We start from the raw sequence: 17,462 nt of genomic DNA, 5'->3' as shown, positions 1-17,462 counted from the left end.
TTTTGTACATGTCCCACTTCCCAGTAGACTGTTAGATCCTTGAAGGCAGGAGCTAGGTTGAATTCATAATTGTGTCCTGAAAAGTATGTCCATTGAATGGGCACTCAATGATTAGAATGGCCATACTGGGGCCTTTAGCAAAGTGGAGAAGTTGAAGGCTGCTGCTGCTTCTTTCTAATAATATGGTAAGAGCTCTTGTGCTTTGCTCATACACATCAAAAGGTGAACATACTGTCCGGACCTCAGCCAAAATATAGGTAAAAATACTGGCTGAACCTCAGTTAGTCAAGATATAAGGTCATCATGGCTAAAGTCTGAACTCTGGCTAATCTCCAAGAACTAGGAACAAAGTCATGATTCGTACAATTCATAAATTTGCAAGTTGTTTTTCCCTGCAATGGATACTAACTGTAATAATATTTTATTTGTGGACTGGGAGTCTAGACATCTAAATAAATTCAGTCTGTAAATGGGATCTTTGGCTATAGCTTTCTTATTACTATAAATCAAAACTGTGCACCATATTATATGCATTGCATATATATCAATTTCCAGATTTCCACTTTCCTTTGAGCTCTTGGCATCAAGCTCGAATTCCCCTAGTTGCAGAGACTAAGGTTTTCAGACTCTCTACTGAAGAGTTTGCTTACTTGGGTATCTGGGGGAGAAAAAGCCAATGTAATTGATTTTTGGAGCGAACTATTCCAAGGGAAACAGTAGTGTTGTGGGGTACTTGGGACCATGTTATTTACAGACCTGGTTATTACTTTTTCCATCTTCAGGTCAGCCCACCTCTGATGAGACTTCTTTTGAAAGCCCTCCAGAGAATAATTATCTACAGTCCTTTATTATTAATTCTGGACTTTTACCCCTCTGAGCATTTGAAGCATATTTTTGTTCATTCTATAATCAAGGTTAAAAAAAACAAAAACAAAAAAAAACCCAAAAAACCTTTTCTGTAGAAAGTTTCTCTGGAGAATGTAAATCACCTTTCTGACATTTCTAGACTCTTAAGTGGTGCAAACATCTCTCCACTACTCTGGCAAGAAGTGCTAAAGAATACTTAAAGAAAATCTTATGATTCCCACAGGTATGTGTGTCTTTGAATATATCCCATGATTTCCACCCAGCCACGTCCTTATAGAAATACTTTTGTACTTCTGTTAAGTTGAAGCGTCTCCTTCTAGAATGTTCTTACATCCCGTCTTTATACTTCAGTTTGTGCCATTTCACTCATCCTTAATATTAATTGTCATAGGCAGCACAACATTTAATTTAATCTTAACTTTATTGAATAAGTAAGTATGCATGACAGATAAATTGCAAGTCATTCTTGGTCCTGCAAAGAGACAGGTGTTTATTCCGAGGCAAAATGAGAACATGAGTCCACAGTTCTGCTGCTACTGAAATACTTCTTCTGAGTGTCTTGGTATGGGCACAGCCTCCCTCAGTATCCATTCAAACAAGCTCTGCTGTCATCTCTCCTTTCAGCTGAGGGATTTACAATATCTAAAATAAACTTGTGAAGAAACTTTCTGTATCAGAGGTAGTTCTATACCTACATTATTAATCATAGAAGACGTTTGGTCAAAGACTCCATAAAAGGGGCAGAAGAGATACACCAGAGCTCAGAACTGGAACCAATTATTTTTTCAAGCTAATTGGCCATAGTAACAAAGGTATCAACTGAATTTTAGAATAGCCTGTTCAGCCATTTAACATCAAAGCATGCAGTAGCCTGTGCATACAATAGCTTTTAGAGACAACCTTGAATTTGGCTTGAGCACCAAGGATGCATTTTAAAAAGTGAAAAGTACATTTATGTGCAATGACTAGTGTAGTGAGCTGACTGGTGGCTCCCCAAAGATACGTCCATGTCCTAATTCTCAGAACCTGTGACGTTACCTTATTCGGAAAAAGGGTCTTCACAGATGTAATTAAAGTTAAGGATCTTGAGATGAGGAAATTATCATGGATAAACTGGTGGGCTTTAAATGCCTTCACAAGTGTTTTTTAAGAGGGGGGGAGAGGTAGATTAGATATACAGAGGGAAAAGTGACGTGAAGACAGAGCAGAGAGAGATTTGGCCACAAGCCAAGGAATGATGACAGTCACAAGAAACTGGGAAAGGCAAGGAACAGGTTTTCTCTGATAGCCTTCAGAGGGAGTGCAGCCCTGCCAAGACCTCAGTTTAGGACTTCTGGCCTCCTAAACAGTAGGAGAATAAATTTCTGTTGTTTTAAGCCACCATATTTGGAGTAATCTGTTCCAGCCACCACAGGAACAAAATACAGATTTTGGTATCAGGCAGTCAGGTACTGCTATTAAAAAGACCTAAAAATGTGGAAGTGGCTTTGGAATTAGATGATGTGTAGAGGTTGGAAGAATTCTGATGACTATGATAGAAAAAGTATAGAGCCTTTAACAGACTGTTGGTAAGAATATGAATGCTAAGGGCGTTTCTTGTGAGTGCTCAAAAGGAACTGAGGTAAAGTTTATTGGAAACTAGAGGAAAGGTGATCCTCGTTATAAAGCGGCGTAAAGCTTATTCAAATTGTTTCCAACAGTTGTGTGGAAAGTAGAATCTGTAAGCAATGAATTTGGATATTTAGTGGTGGAAATTTGAGAGCAAAGCGTTGGAGGGATGGCCTAGTTTTTTTTTTTTTTTTCTTTCTTGACCTCATAGTAAAATAGAAGAGGAAAGAGATAAATTAAAGAAAGAACTATTAAGCAGAAAGGAAGCAGCACTTGATGATTCAGGAAATTCTGCGACTATTCAGATTGGGAAAAAAAAAAGCTAAAATGAGGAGAGTCACTGTTAGGATAGTGTGCTCTAGAGATAAAGTCAAGTCTGGACAACCTTTGGCCAGTGTGGAAGCGACTAGGCATTTACTCAGTGATCCATTCAACCATCACAACAGACACCAGGAATAGAAATAGGGTTATCTGGCAAAGATCTGTGAGGACTCTCTTGTCTCACTATTGAATCAATGTGATATATACATGGGGAGCCCACAAAGTTTTTGAGAAGGTTATACCCAGCAGAAACAGTTCCAGCTTGGCATGAAAGGGGCAGAGACAGGACAAAATGAGAGAAGGTTGTCAGACTACCAAAATTTTTCAGGCAGGAAACAGGATGATAAAGCTACAGACAGGCGCTACTCTTCAATAGAAAGGATCAACCCAAGGGCAGAGCTGCAGGTTCAGAGGCAGAGACTCCATCCATGGGCCAAGAGGCCAGAGCTGCAGGCCTAAAGGGTGCAGCCCTGAGACAAGGAGGATTATTGTCAGGCCTTGAAACCTAAGGGGGTTCTGCTGGGCTGAATTCTGAAAATCAGCAGGACAGGTGACTCCTTTGCTCCATTTTCTCCTTTTTGTAATCGGAATGTCTGTAACTGTTATCATATGCCTGTCCCACCATTGTATTTTGCAAGCAAATAATTTGTTGTCTTGTTTCATTGATTCACAGATGGAAAGGAATTTTGCCCCAGGGTTTTCACTTATCCTTGACTTAGATGATTAAGATGATGAAATTCAGGACTTTTGAACTGAGGAGATTTGGATGAGATTTTAAACTTAGGGATGAGACTGTTGGAAATGTTGGGATAGGGTGAATATATTTTGCATGTGGGACAGACATACATTTGGCGGGGTCCAGTGGGCTAAAGGTCACCTCCAAAAAGATACATCCACATCCTAATCGCAAGAACCTGTGAATGATACTTTATTTGAAAAAATGGTCTTACAGATGTCATTAAGCTTAGGGTCTTGACATGAAAGGATCCTGGATTATCTAGGTGGGCCCTAAATTCCAACAGAAGCGTCCTTATGAGAGAGGCATAGGGAAATTAGACACACAGAAGGGAAGGAGATGAGAAGACGGAGCAGAGACAGATGTGGTTATAACCCAAAGAATGCCAACAGCCACCAGCAGCTGGAAGAGGCAAGGGAAGATTTTCTCTAGAGCCTCTGGAGGGAGCATGACCCTTGATTTTGGACATCTGATCACCACAATCACAAGGGAATGACTTTCTAATGTGTTTAAGTCCCCAAGTGTGTGGTAATTTGTTACAGCAGCCAAAGGAAACTCATACAACTTGTAAACAGTTTTTAAAAACATTCTGAAGAAAATCTGCATTAAATTGGTGCTTCTCACATGTGGCAGTAATAAACCCAACAAAAGACTTTAGTAGCATTTGGTTCTATAATAAAAATGTCACCATGTACCTTTTTTTTTTTTTTTTGATGATAATTTTCAATCTAAAACAAAACTGCCAACGGCTGGAGCAGGACCATTATAAATCTGGGAATCAAACCCTTTAATTCAGTTATCAGAACTTTGTAAAAGACCCTGAAAGGTCTCATAATGTTTGTGAAAAGCATGTGGGATTACTGTAAATACAAATATATAATTTATCCATAATAGTACTTCTTTATTTTTCCACAAACTAAAAAATAAGGCAAGTTCACATCTGGAAAAGGTGATACGCATCAGTATTTCTACCCTGACCAGCTTGATAATATGGTGTGGCAAATGCCCCTAAATGTAAGTCAGGGTTAGTATTTCAAAATATCATTTTCTAGCACAAGACTCAAAGAAGCCATACCATGAAGATTTCAGAAAAGACTTTGTGAAGATAAAAATCCATAAAGAATTTACATAAATTAGTAGAACCTAAAGCTTTGTTGCTGTTATTGTTAAAAAACAGTGTGTGAAATTGATACATCCCTTGAACTTGTTTGTGTGTTTGTGTGTGTGTGCGCGCGCTAAATGTGTGTGTCTTAAGATAGGATAAAAGTGTAAAATCTCAGATCCTGTTACTCTTTTTGATTTCTCTATTGTAGTAGCTTCAGAGCTTTGTGAAGGATTGAGAGCCAAGTGAGAATGCACTGGAGGAAAAGGCGGCAGTTCGAGTCACTATACATGTATATAAAGGAAACTGTGAGCTATCGGTCACTTGTTTACATTATCTCAGGTGGTGACTTGCCAAGCTAGTCGTTTGTTCCTTCTGAATGTCTATAATGTGCTCTGGAGGAGTAGAAATGGGATTTTCTATATAAGAACTATACATATAAGAAATTGTTTACAATCATCACAGTCACCTGCATGGATTAGTCTTAAAATTGCACTCCAGAGAAGTTATACGACATTATTTCAATGCATATTGAAAAATCACAGACAAGTTAAGTACAACTTTTCCTCCCTCATCTATTTAAGAAAAATGGAGAGCCTGTGTTTTCCTCCCAGAGTTGTTTTGGCAGCATCATTTTAATTTGTTAATATAAAGTAAGTATGATGATGATTGAGAAGTTCACTTAGTCACTGGGAATGTGGAATCACTGTAGCAGGAGATATAAATATATACACATATATACAGATACATACATGTAATTTCTTTTTCTTCTTCAGACCATCATGGCAGAATTGGAAAGGGGAGTAGGAAGGCAGATAAAACAATTGACCTTTCAGACAGTTTTCTGCTGCCTCCTGCAGAGAGAAATCTTTTTCCTCTCAGGTCTCCTAGAACTCTATTCCTTTCCTTCAAGGGGTCGTGTGAGAAAGAAGCAATAGAGAGAAGAAATAAACCATGGAGGATACGAATCAGTATTGACCTTTAAAAATCTAAATAAAGGGAATAGAATTTGCAGGTTCATCCCTATCAGAAACATTAAGATGTCAGGTTTTTCTCAAAAATAGCCATATAAAGTATTTGTAGAAAGTAGATCTATGTGCATAATTAGAAAATACCTCTTTAAATAAAGTTTCAATCACTTTCTCTAACTGCCTCTGTTAAACTTTGGTTTATTTTTAGCAGTGATAAGTGCCTGCAATATCACGCTGAAACTCTAGATTAATGATAAGTTTAATTTCAGCCAAAGCAGATGAATCCATCAACTTTCACTTGAGATAAGATTCTAAAGAACGTGATGGGGGTGAAGCAGTACTTTTTCTGAGTTTCCAAAATGGCTTCTCTTACAGAGTGTGCAGGATCAGCGTCTCTCCAGACTGTTAACACACACATTTTCACTGGCCTTTTCCTTTTCTATGTAACAGGAATAAGAAGCAGACATGGACTAATTTCTTTCTGTCCTTTACGTTCTCTTTTCTTCCTTTTTTTGGTGGGGGGTGGGAGAAGGTGACTTCAAATTTGAGTAACACTATACATTTCTGACAGGCTGAATGGTTTTGAAAGCCTGAGACCTCTTCTATTTCTTACACTTTCCATCATCACCGTCAGGCCACACACAATAACTAATAACACACATCTTTACACTAAAATGGAACACACGTTTTAGAATCCTGATAATTGTGTTCATGTTAGTATAGCTGTGGGAGGAGTCTTGCAATAGCTTTACAAATGCATGCTATTTCACCCAGCCTAGCTTGATATTTGCAGAAATGCACTTATTTCCTCTCCATCCCTTGAGCACATGTTTTGTTCTTTGTTCTTCTCAAAGTGTATGATTTTGTTTACTTAAATATCTTCATGTTCTTTGGCATCAGGCATCACTTAGATGAGATAGCTCCATTGTGGCGAGAGCGTGACCTTTCCAAAGGTACTCGTCTGTTATCTGTAAGACAAAGAGAAAAAGAACCAAAAACATGGTGAGCTTCAGATCCCAGCTATTACACAATGTCAGGTTTTCAAACAGTCCTGAAAACTCATTTCAAATGAATATGTAAATAAGTAACAAGGAGCCAAGATCTGAGGAGTTCACGCTGCAGCTCCCAGGCTGAGTTCAAGAGTTTGCAATCAGCATTAAATGACTTTTCTTGGTAAGTGAAGTCAGAGTGATAAAAGAAATGGAAGAATTCTCTCAAGCACAGTCCCCTTGGAAATAGCAGGCGACAACAGAACTCCTTGGTAAAGATGTTAAATTGAAAGGATCTGTGTGCAGTGCCTTTTGTTGGAAAGCACTTCAATTCCCCATGAGTTTTCAATCTGTATATTGGCTACCTCTAGAGGACACCAGTGTGGGCAGAGCAAAACAGAGTTTTTATTTTTTACAATGATTGCAGTATGTGGCAATCAAACCAGCTACCAAGTCTTTGCCTGAGTGTATGACGTAAACAAATTCAATACATTATATAGTCATTATGGGAATGAATAATGAATAGATCCCATTCCCCTCGCCCGTCACAGGAAAAATAATCACTGTAGAGAGAACTGTTGGCACAAAGCTTGGAAAGCAAAGTTTAAAAGCTTTGAAAGTTGCTGAAAATAGTTTTAGCTTTAATAGGAAAAAGGTTTACGGCTCTACATTGTGATGATCACTACTATGTTATTATCACCTCTGTTTTATGCTCAGCTTAAATGCAGTTGATGTGGGTGAAAATCCCTTTCTGTCAAAGGCATAATATACTTAGAGTCTCTATTTAGAATGAGACCAGGTCCCTAGAAATAATGACAACCACCAGCACTTACATAAATGCTAACACTTTACACTCGTTAATTTGCTAATTCACACAACATCCCCGGGAGGTAAGCCCATTTCATTCTATCCTATTATCTCTGCTTTAGTGATGAAGGTTACACAGCAAATCAGTGGTATGATGGGGGCTTATAATGCAAAGTTAATGCCTAAATGTCAGGCCTGCTTTATTCAAAGGTAGATGTTGGGGCCTCCCAAGCTCCTACTCATTTCCTCCCTAAGATGGTGATACCCAAGGAACACATCCTGCCTGTCCCACTGGGAGGATGGACTGTGACAAATGCTGAGGTTTTGCCATGGGACCTTACTCATCTGTGCTAGTGTTTCTAGACTGATTCCCGGTAGTCTGGTCAGTACACAGAGCAAAGCTAACTGGCCTCTGTGATCTTGGCCTCATTTAACACCACAGTATGCATGCACTGAGCCAACCAGCTTACAGTGCTTATAATAAGCTTTAAGGCTTAAAGTGCCTTATAATGTAATAATATCACTGAGAGGTGAGAAAGAGACATTTTCTTTATTCAGAGATATATCCGAGTGATTGATTATTTGGGCATCTTTTTAAAGATACCATTTTAAAAAATCCATTACTTAGTTTGTGATATGCATCAAAATTCGGCTAAAAATGTGAAGATGACATTCCTAGATAAAGGACATATTACTTAGATGTCACTGGGTTGCATACAGGTTGGTTTGGGACTTTTTAGAAAACATTTATAAATGAGATTATGATAGTTACCATTGCATTGCTAGCATTTAAGTATTCAGTGTTAAAGCTTTCAGATGTGAGAATGATGGTACCATTCACAGAGGACTATCCCAGCTGAAAAAAAGGCTTGTGCCTTGATGGTCCTACACGCTAAGGTCAGCTTGCATCCACACTCACTCCAGGAATGCTATTGGTACCTCCTACCATCACTCATTGCCCACTGGATTCAAGGGAAGTATCACACACAGAAACAGGGCCCAAATCCAGCTCTTGGCATACACAAGAGAATTTTTCTACATTTCCTCCCTTTTCTCCTTCTCGCCCTCCCCTCTTTCTCTTAAAAAATGTTTATTACTTAATTAGTTCCTATGTTCATGAGATAGTTATACGAATAAGCAATTCTGTAAAGGTCACGACTTGTATTTTTGAAATGTCAACCTACAACCTCGTTTATGAGAAAAATGCCATTAGAAACAATGGCAGCAATGACTGATCTGGATTTTTTGTGATTCATTTACTATTCTCTGCATTTGTGTCAAAACTATTTTAGGTACAAAATACAAAATACATATTTATACTTCAGACTTGTATGGATCAGGCCAGAAGTGCAATTGAAAAGATAATCTATGTATATATTATATGACTATATATGAAAATAAATATTCATCTCTCATCACATTCTAATAGCTTGCAATCTAATGATAGCAACTTTTCATCCTTGAATTCATGCCTTCTTTGAGGCAGAAACTGAGAATCATTGAATGTTTAAAAATACAATTTCTGTATTTGTATTAAATGCGGATGGGTAAAAATTAGTGGTCTGATCCTTGTAAGGTCAGGACACAGTTGGCATCAAATTTATAAGAAAAGAGCAAATACTAGATATTGCTGCTGTCAGAGGTGATGGAGTAATTTTTTAAAAATTTTTATTGAAGTATAGTTGATTTACAATGTTAGTTTCAGGTGTACAGCAAAGTGATTCAGTTATCCATATACATACATATATATTTTCTCTTTTCAGATTCTTTTCCATTATGTTATTATAAGAAATTGAATATAGTCCCCTGTGCTATACAGTAGGTCCTTGTTTTTTTATCTAGTTTATATATAGTAATGTGTGTCTGTTAATCCCCACCCCCCTAATTTATCCCTCCTTGCCCTTTCCCCTTTGGTGACCATTGTTTGTTTTCTATGCCTGTGCATCTTTTTCTGTTTTGTAAATAAGTTCATTTGTATCATTTTTTTTTCAGATTCCACATATACGTGATATCATATGATATTTGTCTTTCTCTGTCTGACTTACTTCACTCAATATGATAATCTCTAGGTGGTGATGGAGTAATTTGGGTGATTGTGAGACTGACTGCATTTCCTATTTGGAAACATAGGTGGAGGAGGCAGGTGCCCAGGTGATATGATTTGAGAGCTCCAGGAGACCCGACTGAAGCAGATGCACTTTTCTAAACAGTCTTATTCTCCCAACACTACTGATACTAGAATAGTTTAGCTGGAAAAAAAAAAAAAAATCTGAGTCTCTCCTCCAAAAAGTCAATAGTTTAAAATATATGTTTCCCTGAGATAATGTGGAGGGCTTTGTTAACAAGTAGTAGCTTCCCTTTCCAATCTGCCTTGTTGTGTTTTTGGAAATTAAAGAGAAGAAGATGGGGGGAGGCATCCATCTTTGTGTGTCTACTTGTTGGAGATATTGTGCAATGAGATACAGGAAAATATATTTCATTAGAGGTTGAGGGAACATGATTTGTCATAATCTTCCTCTTTTTCCATTTTCTGAATGCATGAGGTAACACGGTGAATAAGAAAGCCTAGAGAGTCTAATATATCCTCATGGTCTAAGAAAGTCTGAGATGTCACTCCCAAGTTGTAACCTCCAAATCCACTACAGTTGGGCATACATACCCTAACAGGCTCTTTTTGGTCACTGAAGGCTTGTCTTAGAAATGTACCCCATGTGAAGGTGAAATGATTCTGGTATTAAAGACAGTGACCTGGTCATAGTGTGAAATTGAAGACAGGGACATAGTTATATGAAAATGTTCAGTTTTTGGAGGAAGGCGGGGGGGGGGGGTCCAAACCTAAAACAACATGCCAATCTGTCACAAAAAAAGAGAATAGAAATACATGGTCCAGCTTTAACATGCTTCTGCACATTCTGACTATCAGGTTAACCAGCTCAAGCCACTGCAAGGCTTTCCCCACTGTCATAAGAGCAAGAAGATTTATGCTTTTTCGGAGCATAAATTGATTTGGCATTCATCTCAAAACCTTCCCAACTGAGTCCTGCAGTGAATAGATTAAACCTGTTATTGTATTGCTCTAAAATTCATTCATGCAATCATTTATTCAGCAACTACGTACAAAGCACATCATCCATGAAATACCTGAATGTCACAAAATTTCAGATCCAGAGCTAAATCTACATCGCTAATTTCCTTCCAACTGAAAACTTTGTCAAGTGAAGTAACTGAGGAATAAGCATATCATAGATAAAGCTTACAGAATATGTGATGTGAGCTAGACTGAAGGACTCAAGCCTGTTGTATGTAGCCTGGGAATGTTCAATTCCTCCTCTAACAAAGTAAGTGTACGCCAAGAACACGGGGCTGTATGTTGTATATTGCATGAGTAGGCCAAGTTGTGATTGCAAAACTGTGATAAAAAGACCATGTCCATTATTCATTTCCCCCCAGGTTAGGTATCCATCTGTTGTCTATGGAAGAACGGCTTCCTTCCTGGTGCTTCACAGGCACGTTAGATGTAGCAACGTTGACCTAACACACAGCAGCTATACCCTCCCAGCAGGGTAACATAAAATAAGTGTGCCTGGCATATACAGCACATTGTGCTACAAAATATCCCATTTTGATGCAAATGAGCTGGCTAGAAAACAAAGTAAAAGAAACCTTCTGTAATTTACTCTGAGCTTTCTTTTCTCCAAAGCTCTTCAAAAATGATGGTGTGGAAGATTGACCTTCAATGGATAGACATTGTTTCCAGCAAAAAGAGGAAGACAGAGGACTAGGTTTGTGCAGCTCAGGCTAAGAAAACCAAGGAAACTTTAGATTGCTTTTGGAAATGTCTATTGCGTAGCTATTTGCATTCCAAACACTGATGAAAGAAAGATAATTTTAGACTGTTATACTGAAATCATCTCATATGAACTTACAACTTTTTTCCCTTCTGTCCCATGATTCCAAATTGTTTTGTTTTTCTGTGCTTTTGGGGACCTTGAGTTGATAGTTTCTCACTCACTAGAAGTGACTGGAAGGAAGGTGGCAACTGAATTAGACCTGGGCTTAATCTCTTGGTGGAGGACAGTGTATTGCTCAGTTAGTTGACCAGATTCATTCTCTTCACTTACCAGAATAGTATCTTCAAAAAAAAAAAAAAAAAGAAAAGTGAGCTATAGATGCAATTTGGTGTTCTACTTTTTCATTTAACATTTTATTGTAGAAATTTTCCATGTCATTAAACTTCTGAAACATGATATTGAAAACATGCTTTTTAATGGCTATGCACTCTTCTTTTTATATTATATAAATAGACCACAATTTGGTTAACCATTTCTCTACAGCTGGACATTTAGGTTGCGCATTGTTTTTTCTATTGTAAAAAGCCTTGCAGTGAACATCCATATAGTTTATATCTTATTATATACATCATATGTAGAAGTGGCATTGTTAATTATGCAAAATTAAGTCCAAATTGTATTCCAGAATAGTGGTATTAATTTATATCTAATTGGCAGTAAGTGTATGAATTTGTCTTATCTCACTGTCGGGTATTAATCTTTTAAAAAATGCTAATATGAAAAGTGACTAATGGCATCTGATTCGCTTTTTGCCTTTTTCCAAACCCTAGTGAAGTGGAAATGTTCATGTTATTATCCATTTATATTTCTTCCTTTAAATGCTGGTCGTGTCCCTTGTGCATTAATCTATTAGGGTTTTAGGTTTTGGTTTTTGCTTTTATTTTCAACTCTACATATTAAAGATAGTAACTAATTGAAATATTTATTAGAAATATTTTCCTTAGTTTGTTGATTGCCTGTTCATTTGGTTTGTGTTGTGGGCTTTTAGGAACATATGGTTTCATTTTTATTATTTTTATGTAGCTACATTGATCAGTCTTTTCACTGTGATCTGTTTCTTTTTTTTTTTTATTGTAGTTAATTTACAATGTTGTGTTAGTTTCTGGTGTACAGCAAAGTGATTCAGATACATATATATATCCTTTTTTTAAAGCTTAGGAAGTCTTTAGCCAGAGACATTTGATAAACAGCTTCTTGTTCTTTAAGGTTTGACTTTTTCTAACATTTATTTAAATGATGTAGAATTAATTTTGTTGTACAACATCAGGTAAGTTTCCACAGTGCTTTTTTTTTTTCCTTGCAAAGAGGAAATGGGTTGTTATGGAACCATTTGTTGAATAATCATGAATTTCTACCCTGATTTATGATACCTCTTTATCATATATTAAATTATCTGTACTAGGGTACATTTCTGTTCCATTGACTTAAGTATTTTTCCAACTATTCTTTTTACCAATGATTTCTGATTTCATTATTTTAGTCTCATAATATATTTTAATTCCCGGTGGAGATAATCCTCCATAATTTATATTTTCATTTTCAACATGTATTTTTAGGGCACATTTTAGAAGGCAACATCATGCTATAACCACAAAACATCTTGAAAACAATACAACTTGACAAACAAACTCAATGGGTACTGACTAGGCTACACTAGTAAGGCTAGGCAGATGTCTGTGTGTTGATTATCAATGAGTCAAGTGAACCTAAAGTCTGTTTTTAGGAGTTCTCAGGTTCCTCGTTTTCTTAAAGATATAACAAGCCTCTTTCCCTGTCTTCTGATCACTTTTTTCCTGCTGGTTGACCACTTTTGTTTTGGAAATACAGCAGAGGCCAGCACTAAGGAAAAGAGAGCATCACCCATTGTACTTTGAGATTTTAGAATACACTTACTATTTTTGCCTTGTCAAAGTTTTGAATAATTGGACCTAAATATATAGTTCTGTTGTTGATAAAGTCTAGTGCCTCTGGCTTGTAAACCTTATTTTCTCATGTTTTACAATGTTTTACAAATTTAGTTTCCACTAGATACCACAGGTTTTAAAGTATATCACATGATTTTATTCCAACAGAATTGTATACATAAGGTGCTGTGCAAAAATGCATGCCTAGAAGCCAGTCAATTACCTCTACTTAATTAAACACTTCTAACCCTATTCTAATCTCAATGACGTTGTAATGTTCTTACAACTAGAAACAGGCCATGTTATGTAATCTATAGCCTTCATTACAGGCAAATAAATCAATGCAAAGAAAACAGAAACCCAGATCACCATGGTAGTTCAGAAGAGATGAAAGTTATTTTAACGAGGATGGTAATGGAAAGCAATAATGTTCAAGTAGTTCAGAGGCTACTGTGACTATAGACACACAACTTCCATTAACCGTAATTGGAGTTAAGCACATGTAATGATAACAAAATAGACCCCTAAGTATCTTTCCAATTGGAAAATAAGCAAACGTGTTCCAGGAAACAGCGTGCTTTTGTGTGGAAAGTACAGTATCCTAATTGAGATGCACAAATTATTTTCACATGGATATTGCTGAGGGTATGATGGTGTTTTTCCTATGCTTAGGGATGTGGATCTGTTAGAGGTAACATCTGTACAAAGAATGCCTTTCCTTTTCTCTTAATGCTCAGCATTTGTTATGTTATTAAAGGAAAAGTCTCAATAGTTGCAATGGATTTATTAATTCAGTAGCTTGTTATCAGCATGAAACTCTGCTGTGCTAGGAGAAAAACAAATTATATTTTACAAAACTGCAGTAGTGAGATTAAATCACTTTTCTATATTTCACTTTCTTCTTATCCTCCCTGCCAGGTACTAACTCTACTCTCTATCTCTATTATGAGCCTCATATTTTGTAAACTATCAAGTCTCATAGTAATATAAAGGTACATTATCAAACAAACTCAATTATAGCAACTTTAGGAAGATTGAAATATGTGATAAAAAGAAAACTGCACAGTACAATAATATTATTACTTCAAGGCATTAAAAACTTAATCCATAGTCAGCTACAAATGTAGAAAATATGCAATACTTACCTTTATCATAAACATTTTCATAAAATGTACAACCTCTTGGGATTTTTAAATGACTGACTAGTATTTGCCTAATTGATAACTTGAGTGTTTCAAGGGGTTTTAGAAAGTATGGTACAGAAAAAATAAAATCAGTATATTCAGTATTTCAACTGCCACAGGCCTTGCTATTGATTATCTTTGGACTCAATGTCAAAGCTAGTGAATAGATTTTTTTTTTTTCAAATGTCCTTGGTTTTGTTTATTAGCCAAGCATTATGTGTACTTCTTTACTGGGAAATGCACTTGTTACCTAAGACAAATTTTCTCTGGGGCTGAAAGTCTAATGATGATGCCTGCATATCTGGAAAACATGGGGACGGACGACAAAGAAAAATGTGAATAATGTTAGAAAATAATAGTCAGAAAAGCTCCCAAGTATATCGTATATGAGAAACTTACATGGAAGAGCAAATGCTACCTGCTACTGAGCAACCACACAAACTGTAACAGTGCCGCTCGGCTGTCCATCACAGGGTATTACACACGGTGGTTTCTCAAAAACTGTCTTTTGATTAAGCAATCATCCAATCATTAGCAGTGAATCAGGAACTGGGTCTGCAGTTCCCCTTCCACTACACTGCGTACACACAGGGAATATAATTTGCCATTAATGTAGGGAAAGGAAAGAAAACACTTCCCTCCCTTCCTTTCATCCACCCACAAATTTTTAAATAAATAAACTGAATAAACTATCTGCAGAGTAACATAATAGGCACCCTGATAAGTTATTAGGGAGGAAAGGATACATGTATAAACTATAACGAAACTAACTATATGTCTCTTATAGCGTCTCTTAAAGCCAAAGTGCATTGGAGGTTCAGTGAAGAAAAAAATCATATCCCTTGAGTGCAGGAGTTGGGGGTCAGGGAAAAATTCATCCCAATTAGTCCTTAAAAGATAAGTGGGATTTCAAGAAGAATAAATAGAAATACAGTAGTTAAGTTTTGATTAGAAAAAGTGAGTTCCAGTTCCTTACATGGCTGACTGTTTAATTACCACATTTTTCCTATGTGGGGGGCATGAAAAGCAACGGATGTATAAAAGGAGAAGCAGAATCTCTATACATGTTTAACCTTTTTTTCTAGGAAAAGGAGAAAAATAATAATGAAAGGAAATGCATGGAACTGGTCAGACTCGAAGTGATAGCTGTTTCCATAAACCTGTGATGTTTATTTTACTGACATTAAAAAAAACAATCCTGAATGATTTGCAGAGAAGACAGCAGTCCTGTTTCAAAACAAGCAAACAAAAAAATCTGGGCTGGGAGAGGAGGGAGGAAACCAAAACGCCCGGAGGAAACGAGGTGCTCTAGAATCGTCTGGTTAGGTTCTGTTGTTGATCAAGGCAAACATAGATTGCTGCGACCTGGGCCAAGAGTAGTTGGCAAGATGAGAGCCTGAGCAACCATTTGGGTTGATGCAGATACACTAGCTGTTAAATGACAAGGCGGATACAGGGTCAATTCATTCCTACCACCTGTCATCTCTGTGCCTTTCTACTCCACGTGCGACATAGAGCCCTATGACTAAGAATGTTCGGCTTCAGCCATTTTCTCTGACTTTGATCACATGATGGAAATCCTCTGTCATTTCCTGTGGCAGTTGTTTGCGATCTGCCTGAGCTTTGTTGCCGATATTCTGACCTAGAATATGTTTACCCGTCATCTGCTTTTGTGTCTAAATCACTCTAAGACTATATAGCTATTCTTTTTGTTTTTTTTTTAACATGTGCAACCTCTCTCTCTGGTCTGGGCTACCTACTTCCTGCTGATGAGGGCAGTTTGAGAATAGTCAGCCCGGCTCCCCGGCTCCTGCAGCCCTGGGTCCTCTGGGGTTATGTAAACTCGCTGGCTTCTCAGCAAGGCAGAAATGGTAGGCTCTTCCCCTGCATGATGCTGCCGTTTCCCAAAGGACAGGCTCACAGAAATATCCCACCGGCTATGATTCTGAGGAGGGATGCTATTAAGCTACAACTTACAACATGCAAGACTATAAACAGGTGATTTCCATTAGCAGCGTTCCCCACGCTAGCCTGTGCTTAATTACTTAACCAGTTGTATGGACAAAAGCAACCTGTATGGTTAATATCCCAGACACTTTAGCAGCTGCCAGTGCCATTGTTTGAAAATATAAACGGTCCCTTAAGGTAGAAGCCAGTCAGCAGTTGTTTTAAATACGAGCAATTAGGACTGAGTTAAAACACAGCCTCTCAATGTCATATTCATAACTGACAGAAGCGCCTTTGTAATTTTAGTTTCTAAGGCAATCTATGCCCAACCCGAGTGCTGGCTGGGCCTTTAGATGATAAAAAATGACTACTAACTAGCAATTCAGCCCTCATACAAGAAGTCTCAAAGAACCTCTCCTGATACTTAAGTCTATTGGAATAAAGCCAGTCCTCACATTATCAGGCAAATGTATAAATATGGATGGCTGTATATCGATGTTCTTTGCTACATTGTTTATTCTAGTGCAAATGGTAAAAAGTCTGTCCATCATGGGATTAGGAAAAGAGGATGGGACTCACATGCATGAGGATATAATGCAGCAATTCTAAATTCTCATATGGATCTGTATGTGCTTGACAGAAAGAGGTCCACATTACAAAGTGAAAAGGCAAGTTACAAAAGAGTATGTATCATATTCTTATTTTGAAAAAATATATAGCATTTTTAGAAGTTTGGAAGGCTATCCACCAATAAAAACAGTGCTTATCTCTGAATGGTGGGATCATGGTATTTTTCTTTTATATTTTTTCATGTCTGAATTTTTGGCATTGAGCATGATTAACTTGGTAAACTAGGAAAACAACCTAGGCAGGCTGTAAAAGTTTCAGCCTTCAGATAAAAAGGACACACTGTTCTCAATTTAAAGAGCAGTTTAGGATTCAATCATCTGCATTAATTCACTGTTGATTATACCATCACTAAGTACATGATGATGAAAGGGAAAAAAGGTACCATTCTCTACCCTGTTTAAAAAAGGGCCACAGAACGTTCCCTGGTCAGAAAGTAATGGCTTTCAAGTAGACTAGTTTTAGAGCACAAGTAAATTTGTCTTCCTATACTGTTGTCGTTTATAAAAGTATTTCATGAATCTTAGATTCTAAATTCTAAAAGTTCT

General features: G+C 37.2%; 1 protein-coding gene across 1 annotated transcript in view; it reads right to left on the bottom strand.

Annotated features, from left to right (window-relative positions):
- Nucleotides 1–1,269: 1,269 nt before the first annotated feature.
- The window catches only part of DIAPH2 (diaphanous related formin 2), a 780,329-nt gene continuing 764,136 nt past the window's right edge, over nt 1,270–17,462 (bottom strand). The window contains exon 27 of the mRNA XM_032474690.1: nt 1,270–6,573. Coding sequence (XP_032330581.1) covers nt 6,509–6,573 — 65 coding nt within the window. The 3' untranslated portion in view covers nt 1,270–6,508. The remainder of the gene's footprint in view (nt 6,574–17,462) is intronic.

Source organism: Camelus ferus, chromosome X (assembly GCF_009834535.1).
Source record: "Camelus ferus isolate YT-003-E chromosome X, BCGSAC_Cfer_1.0, whole genome shotgun sequence".
Classification (NCBI taxonomy): domain Eukaryota; kingdom Metazoa; phylum Chordata; class Mammalia; order Artiodactyla; family Camelidae; genus Camelus; species Camelus ferus.
This window is presented reverse-complemented; position numbering and strand designations above follow the sequence as displayed.